Raw genomic sequence first — 7,862 nt, forward strand, 5'->3', positions numbered from 1 at the left:
TTTGTCAATAACTTATAATCTTTAACAGTAAATCCTCATAGCAACCCCCCTTTCTTATATATACTTATCAAAAGCTATAGTGTCAAAGACAAATGGATTCGTGGGTGGTTACATTGATTTACTTGCATAGAATACAATTAGTCATAATTATAATTCGCCTACGCTTAGATTTAACTTAATATGAAAATTTTATACAGTACATTCATTTGTCAAATCTTTAGTTTATTTGATATACTACTTATTTAGATTATTAGAAGAGAACGAAATATTTTTCATTTTCAGAAGGGGTTTTGTGTTTAAATTTTAATAATTTTATAGTTGAAATCATGAGTCAATTGAAGGTAGACCATCATGGAAAACCTGTAAGCACTGGACGGCAGTTTTGTTAGTCTAGTGGTTAAGCGCTCGCGCGCGAAACTGCAAGGTCCTGGGTTCGAATCTCGTAGGGCGGGATCGTGGATGCGCACTGCCACTGAGCAGTTCCGCAATAGGATGAAGCGGCCTTAAAGCAGTGCTTCCATGTTTTCCATGGTTGTCTAGCTTCAATTGACTCATGATCTCAAATATAAAATTCTACAAATTTACCAGTAAGAAGACTAACCTTTAACAAGAATCTTCTTTCAGTCTTCTCATCATAGGTAAATTAGAACGTTTTCGACAACATCAACCTTAATAAATTAATCAGTTATGATAAGATAACATGAAAAATCCGAAAATCTATCGGCTTTTGATGACTTTACTTACGATACTTATTTCCATTTGATGATTACACGATAAAACCAAAATGAGCAATCCTAATGCAAAGATTGATAACATTGATGTATGTACATATAGTTAGTCAATATACTTTGTTTATAGGCTATATTCGTCACATACTGATTTCAATCGTGATACCAATGATTACGAGTGAGCACTATACAAATATTTCCACCTAATATGGAACTGTCTCTAAGATCTTAAAGGTCTTGAGTCCAACACCTGATGAGTTGTGGGCACGTATTTCTAAGAAGTAAGATATTCAAACTAAATATCTTCATAGTGCTATCTATCTCAGATAAATACAACTTACGAAGCAAACCAATCTCTACAAAATCTCTTCATCTAAGATATTGAGAGAATAGATATTTAACGAGAAAATAACATCAGTTTAGTGGCCAATAATAACTAAACCGTTATAAATATTTACCTGGTTCTGATTATTACGTGTGTTAACGATGTCTTGTTTCTGATTTCTAATCTTCTTATAGTAAGTACGCTGTTTAGCTTGGGTTACGTAGTTAATAATTTCAAAACAAATGAAAGATGGTCGAGTAATATTACGAATTGACTGAAGTTGCACTTGCACGCAATCAGATACTGACTTAGTAGTCTAGATGTTAAGCGTTCTTGTTCAAAACCGAACGTCCTTAATTGAATTCCTGGTTGAATGATCATGGATGAACACCTCTGAAAAAGCTCATACTAAGACAAAGTGGTTATTCCGTGTTCTTAGACTTCCCAGTGGTGATCTAATTCAGATCGGTTCGTGATTTAAATTATAAGAATTGATTTATTTAACTTGTCAAAGTTTAATTCTCTGTATATACACCTGGTTACTATTCTCCCCCTCTCCCCCAAAAAAAAAATTTTTTTCAGGAAAATGAACTGAAATCATTATTAACCGATTTACAAGAAACTATGGAAACAAAATTAGATCGTGATGAAATGGAACAATTAAGAGAATGGTTAGAGAAACGATTTAAATCAATTAATAAACGTCTTAATTCATTTTCACATGATACATCACCAACTAGACAAATAACAGATGAAGCTGCTGGTTTAAAACGTAGTCTTATGCAACATTATCATTGTATATCATGTGATCGTCCATTAGAAGTTGCTTTAAGTCAAGAGTAAGTTAAATTGTTTTGTTAATAAAATGGGAAGCTCTCTAAAGGATAAACTAGTAAGAGTAACATAATATAGAGAGATGTGTTTGAAACTACCTCCCAGTCAGTTGTTACACAATTGGGGTAATAGATTTTGCAATGAGATTAGTTGTTCTAAAGAAAAAAAAACTAATAGTGTGGTGTACGAATGCTCAGTTGGAGAGACCAATTTATAGTCGAATGAGAAGGTGGTCTTCAGTTTTCAGTATTCAGTAATAAGGATAGTAGGTTGATGAACCTGTGTTAATCCTGACAGATTGCCTTCCAGTGAAGGTCCAGGTTTTCCTTGAAAATGTTCACTGATGGGGTTGATACCATTTGTTCGGGTAATGCGTTTCAATCATTGACCAATCGATGAGAAAAACGGAACCCCACCTTTAGTTTATTATGTTTGTGAAACTCCTTACTATGACCTTGGAGATTATTAGTGTTGAAAATGAACTTCTCCGTTTTGTGGAGATTTTAGTAATTTTATATAGTTGAGATCATGAGTCAATTGAAGCTAAACCACCATGGAAAACCTGGAAGCACTTTACGGCCGTTTCGTTCTATTGTTGTCTATCGGTTAAGTGCTTTGGCGCGAGACTGGTAGGTCCTGGGTCCGAATCTCGCGAGTGCGGGATCGTGGATGCTCACTGCTACTGAGGAGTCCCTTAATAGGACGAAACGGCTATCCAGTGCTTCCAGGTTTCCCATGGTTGTCTAGTTTCAATTGACTCATGATGTCAACTATATAAAATTGTATTCGAATGGCTGAATTACACAGTGATTTAGTAAAATGTGAAAAATCAATTGTACATATTCTTTGAATTGTCTCTTACAAAATTCATTGTTCTTTAATTCTTGTTGTTATCTTGATTGCTTTCAGTTTCCTTTCTTCCTTTCATTTCAATCTTCTCCATCTTCTGCTCTCAGACATTTCACTTTTGACTGGTGTTACATACTACTTATATCTGCAAACATAAGTAGCATATACCGCAATATTGCAAATAGTAACGGGACACCGTACAAATAATAAAATGATTTTACATAATTGATAAATCTCTTGTAGTCTTTTACAAGTTTTTCGGTGGGTAAACTGAATAAACGACAAACAAATTAGCCCTTATGTACATTTATTAGGATCCAAACTAATTTTCAGGGCTCTTCACATTGTTCTTTCTTAGAGTTAGAATGTGGGGTATTCAAGGCTAGGGTTTGGATCAGGATTACGGATTTAGGGTTAGGATTTAAGGATAAGGTTAATTTTTATGTAATTTACAATCCAAATGTAACGAATCAGTCATTCGAAACGCTGAACACTCTTGTTCATTCTTATATCAAACATTCGAAACACTATACAAATCTATCTCCACTGATATTTTCTATATGAAATAGGACAAAAGTCATTCACTTTCGAATCTAGAGCATATCGTATCATTTAGCATAGTCAACTGTAGTACGCACATCTTTTGGACAGTAATGAAGAGTGTAACCAATCCTTTTTAATTGTTTACAGTTTCTATTCATCCTTTTCATTATCTGCTTCCAATTCTTAGCTCAGTATGTTCTTTGGTCTTCTTCTTTTTTGTTTCTCTTAAAGAGTCTAAGTTAGTACTTGCCTTGTGATACAGTTTAATGATTTCAGTAATATATGTTCTATTCACTCCCATCGTCTTTTCCTTATTTCTTTTTCAGCTTGAAGCTAATTTGTTCTTTCTTACATTAAGCTGTTACTGATGGTATCCAGGGTAATATTTATACTTATTACAACAGCACAGCGTTTATTAGTTGATTGTTAATTTAAGCTTGGCCTTATTAAATTCAGACTGAAGTCATGGTAGTTAATCAGTAGATAAACAATGGTTGACTAAAATTTAGTTTAGGAATGATTATTCTATTTCCTAACTTACCGTTTTTCCATTATCTATAAAACTATTTGACATTGTTGAACCTAGAAGAACACAGAAGATGTACTATGGTAGTTGTTTAAAATAATTAAATTAGGTAAAGTAAATGATTAAGCTTGGTTTTAGGATGTAAGCTAGTAAATATCTATAACAGATCCTATAGTTTTCGCGTATCGGCAAAGCAAGAACAGTATATTTACAACTGAAAAACATCTGGAACTCAAAAGAATTGCCTGTCAATCAACACCAACATAAGAATTTTCAATACAAATGTCAAGACAGTTCAACTGTATGGAACGAAAACCTGGAGAACTACGAAGGCCATCATCCAGAAGATATAGGTGTTTATTAACAGTTGTCTACGTAAGATACTTAGGATCTGTTGGCCAGACACTATCAGCAACAACTGTCTACTGTGTGAGAGAACAAACCAGATTCCAATGGAGGAAGAAATCAGGAAGAAGTGGTGGAAGTGGATAGGACACACATTTAAAAAAGCAGTCAACTGTGTCACAAGACAAGCCCTAACATGGAATCCTGAAGGTCAAAGGAAAACAGGAAGACCAAAGAACACATTACGCCGAGAAATTGAGACAGACATGAGAAGAATGAACAAAACTTGGATAGAACTAGTAAGGTAGGCTCAGGACAGAGTGGGTTAGAGAATAATAGTTGGCAGCCTATGCTCCATTGGGAGTAACAGGCGTAAGTAAGTAAGTAATCCTATAGTTTTCTTGATTGACTAACTAAGCGATCTATTGTTAATTACTATTAATATTCACTGTCTCTTACTTTGAAACTAAAATGTATTCTCTATCTGATATCTGAAATTGTCTGATTCAGTATAGTACTTGAAAGCTGACAAGTGAGATATTAGCTTATCTGGATAAAGTTTACTACTGTTTACCAATAATGTTAGTAGTTTAATGAAAAGAATTTCTAATTGAATTTCGACAATTTATAACCCTCCAAATTACAAACAAGAAGACAGAAGAAGACTGAAGAAAATGCTTGTTGGGCAAGAATCAAAATGTACAGAAAACCATTAGTATTTATAGATATTAGTGTTTCTTATATTAACATAATAAGTCAACCAATCTGCGAAGAGGTATGGTATGCTACTAGCCAATAGTAGCATGATACATTGATATTTCTAAAAAGCTCCATTGCGTTCTGATTGGATGGAAATCTTCGGCTACTCTAGGGACTCTGGAGGCTCCTTTGTAGTTCTCAGAAGCCGCCGCAACATTATGTTATCTGAAGTGGATGGTCTGATCGTGGAGATTTCGTTGTTCTTCTGAACAATATCATCAACACAAACTTTTAATCAGATTTCATTTTGGACTTTTTATTAAATATTGTTGAACATTGAATATTCTGTTTAAAAAAAAATTGAATCATTCAGAACATAACTGATCATATCTTTAAATCAAAATGGGTTTTGTGAAGATTTTTTAGTAATTTTATAGTTGAATTCATGAGTCAGTTGGAGCTAGACCACCATGGAAAACATGGAAGCACCGGACGACTGTTTCGTTCTATTGTTGGACCGCTCAGTGGCATTGCGCATCCACGATCCAGCCTCTCAAGATTCAGACCCAGGACCTATCAGTCTCGCGCCCAATGACCAGTGGAGTTCAGCCGGGTCTATTGTAAATCACTGAACATAATGGCAGATGTGTCGCTCAATTTCGTGAATCGGTTGAAGTTAGACATTAACACCGTTGAATGCTGGCCAGCTCGGTGGTCTAGAGGTTAAGCGCTCGCGTGCTAAACTGATAGGTCCTGGATCTGAATCTCACGAAGCGGGATAGTGGATGCGCACTGCCGTTGAGCAGTCCCACAATAGGATGAAACGGCCGTCTACTGCTTACAGGTTTTCCATGGTGGTTTTGCTTCAGTTGGTTCATGATCTCAATTATAGTATCCACGAAACCCCTTCTGATATTAAATATTCATATTCTTAATTCAATAGATATTTAGGCAGTTATCCAACTGACAATCGTGGTTTCCCAATGAATAAATCCATACGACCATATACCACATTTGATTTGGAAAGTTTACGTCATCAAATACAAACGTAAGTTATTAGTTATCATTATATCCTTTCTCTTCCTCGGTCTCTCTCTTCCTCGATCTCTCTCACTCTACTCAATTTTTAACATTTTGAAGATTTTTAATTCGAACCTTAAATACTACTTATAACCCTAACTTCAATATTATGCATGGTAAATGTTGAAGAGTATTGTTATTTCATTCTAGATTGACTTATTTATTATGAATTTGAAGTTGTTCCCTTGATTCTAATCGGTTCAGCAGTATATTGGAACTTTACCTCAAATTTTTGATGATAGTTAGAAATAGGTCTCTTGGGTTGATTATCGACATAATGAATGAAAGATAGCAGCATACAATTTAGCAAGCCCCAAAAGCACTGTATGCATAATTCTAAGCAAGGACGATATCTAACCTACTTCAGTGAGAAAAAAACAAACATTGAACGTATTTAATTTCATTGTGCTTTCTTATCACCATTTATTATTTACATATTTGAACACATAAATATTGGTAAAAAAGGGAACCGAATACATATGCGCCACAGTTCATCATTCCACTTGTGTCAGGGCTGGACTACTGGCCGGGTTCCCAAACCAAAGCAGATCGTTTTCTTAGAGGGCCAATCCCCGAACTTTCGACCTAAAGGTCTAATCCATAAGGCCGTGGGGAGACGTTACGAGATGCAGTCCCATGGTAGTCGGTGACCAACAATAGGTTTATACGTCATTTGTTGTCTAAGGATCCTGGAGCTCATTTGAACGAGTGGTTTAGAATCAGGGTTTGCCAATTGCCCTAGGTGGGCCATCCATATCTACCAACCCGGTTAAAGTGCCGGAAATTCGCTTTTCTTCTTCTCAATTTTTTAAACAACACTCTCGACGCCAGAAGTCAGTGAGTAGGACTTCCCTGGCAGTGGTTGTATGCATGTGGCCATGTGAGTGTATTTAAAGATGGAGAGCTGACTCTCCGCACTTTTGGCCATACTAAGGCATTTGGAGGCCTATCGTCAACTCATTGAGAAAATGATAAAAGAATGATTTGAATCGTCTAATCACTGAAGACATGACAAACTATCCTATACGAAATCATTCAGATTATCTAACAGCGTAAAATAGACTGAAATGGATTAGAAATTCTTGGTAAAGCAAACCAGTTGTCTATTATATCTTTAATATTTCTACTTAAAAAGTCACAAAAAGAACCATTATCACAACAATTCTTAATTCATAGTTGAAAGCATTAGTCAATTTGAAGGCTAGACCCCCCAAGGAATTGGCGCATATTGCAACTTGATCGATAGCATTAGATGAGCACTAAGAAGGACTTGACGCGCATGACATTGATCACTACCCAGTGATCAATCAAATGTGAGTAGCGTTCCTTGTATTTAGCTTGTAATAAAAGTCACTACTTACATCTGAATTAAATCATCCTAGACATAAAATCCAACAATATGTCCAGCAACATCTCACAGAATTTTTTAATTTTACATATGAATTATTGTAACTCCGCCTGTAGCTCCTCCAGGGGCTACTGCCGGTCCCAAGCCCGGGTAAAGGAGGAGGGTTGGGCATGGGGTTAGCGACCCCATCCCGTAGAAAATCAACTCGCTAAAAAAACGCTAACCAGAAAAAATCATTCAAACCATTCAAACTCTGCCCTGGGAGTAGAAGGAAAAATGACGTCTCATGATGAAAGCCGAGTTCCTTCGGAAGTCATGAGGCCGATGCACCTTCTTACAACCAGAGCGACAATTTTTATAGGTACATGGAATGTCCGGACAATGTGGGAGACCGGAAGAGTCTTCCAAATTTCTGCGGAAATGAGGAAATACAACCTGGAAGTGCTTGGAATCAGTGAAACACATTGGACGCAGGTTGGACCACAACGACTATCTTCGGGGGAACTTCTGTTATACTCCGGTCATGAAGAAGAAAATGCCCCACATACCCAAGGAGTGGCACTGATGCTGTCTAGAAAAGCACAA

At 36.1% G+C, this 7,862-nt stretch overlaps 1 protein-coding gene across 1 annotated transcript in view; it reads left to right on the plus strand.

Moving 5' to 3' along the window:
- Positions 1-7,862, plus strand: part of Smp_144020 (hypothetical protein) — a gene marked incomplete at both ends in the record, with an annotated part of 93,329 nt that overhangs the window by 60,700 nt on the left and 24,767 nt on the right. Inside the window, 2 exons of the mRNA XM_018797787.1 lie at positions 1,636-1,892; positions 5,793-5,897. Of these exons, the coding sequence (XP_018652794.1) occupies positions 1,636-1,892; positions 5,793-5,897 (362 nt within the window). The remainder of the gene's footprint in view (positions 1-1,635; positions 1,893-5,792; positions 5,898-7,862) is intronic.

The sequence above is a fragment of the Schistosoma mansoni genome, chromosome 5, assembly GCF_000237925.1.
Source record: "Schistosoma mansoni strain Puerto Rico chromosome 5, complete genome".
Taxonomy (NCBI): domain Eukaryota; kingdom Metazoa; phylum Platyhelminthes; class Trematoda; order Strigeidida; family Schistosomatidae; genus Schistosoma; species Schistosoma mansoni.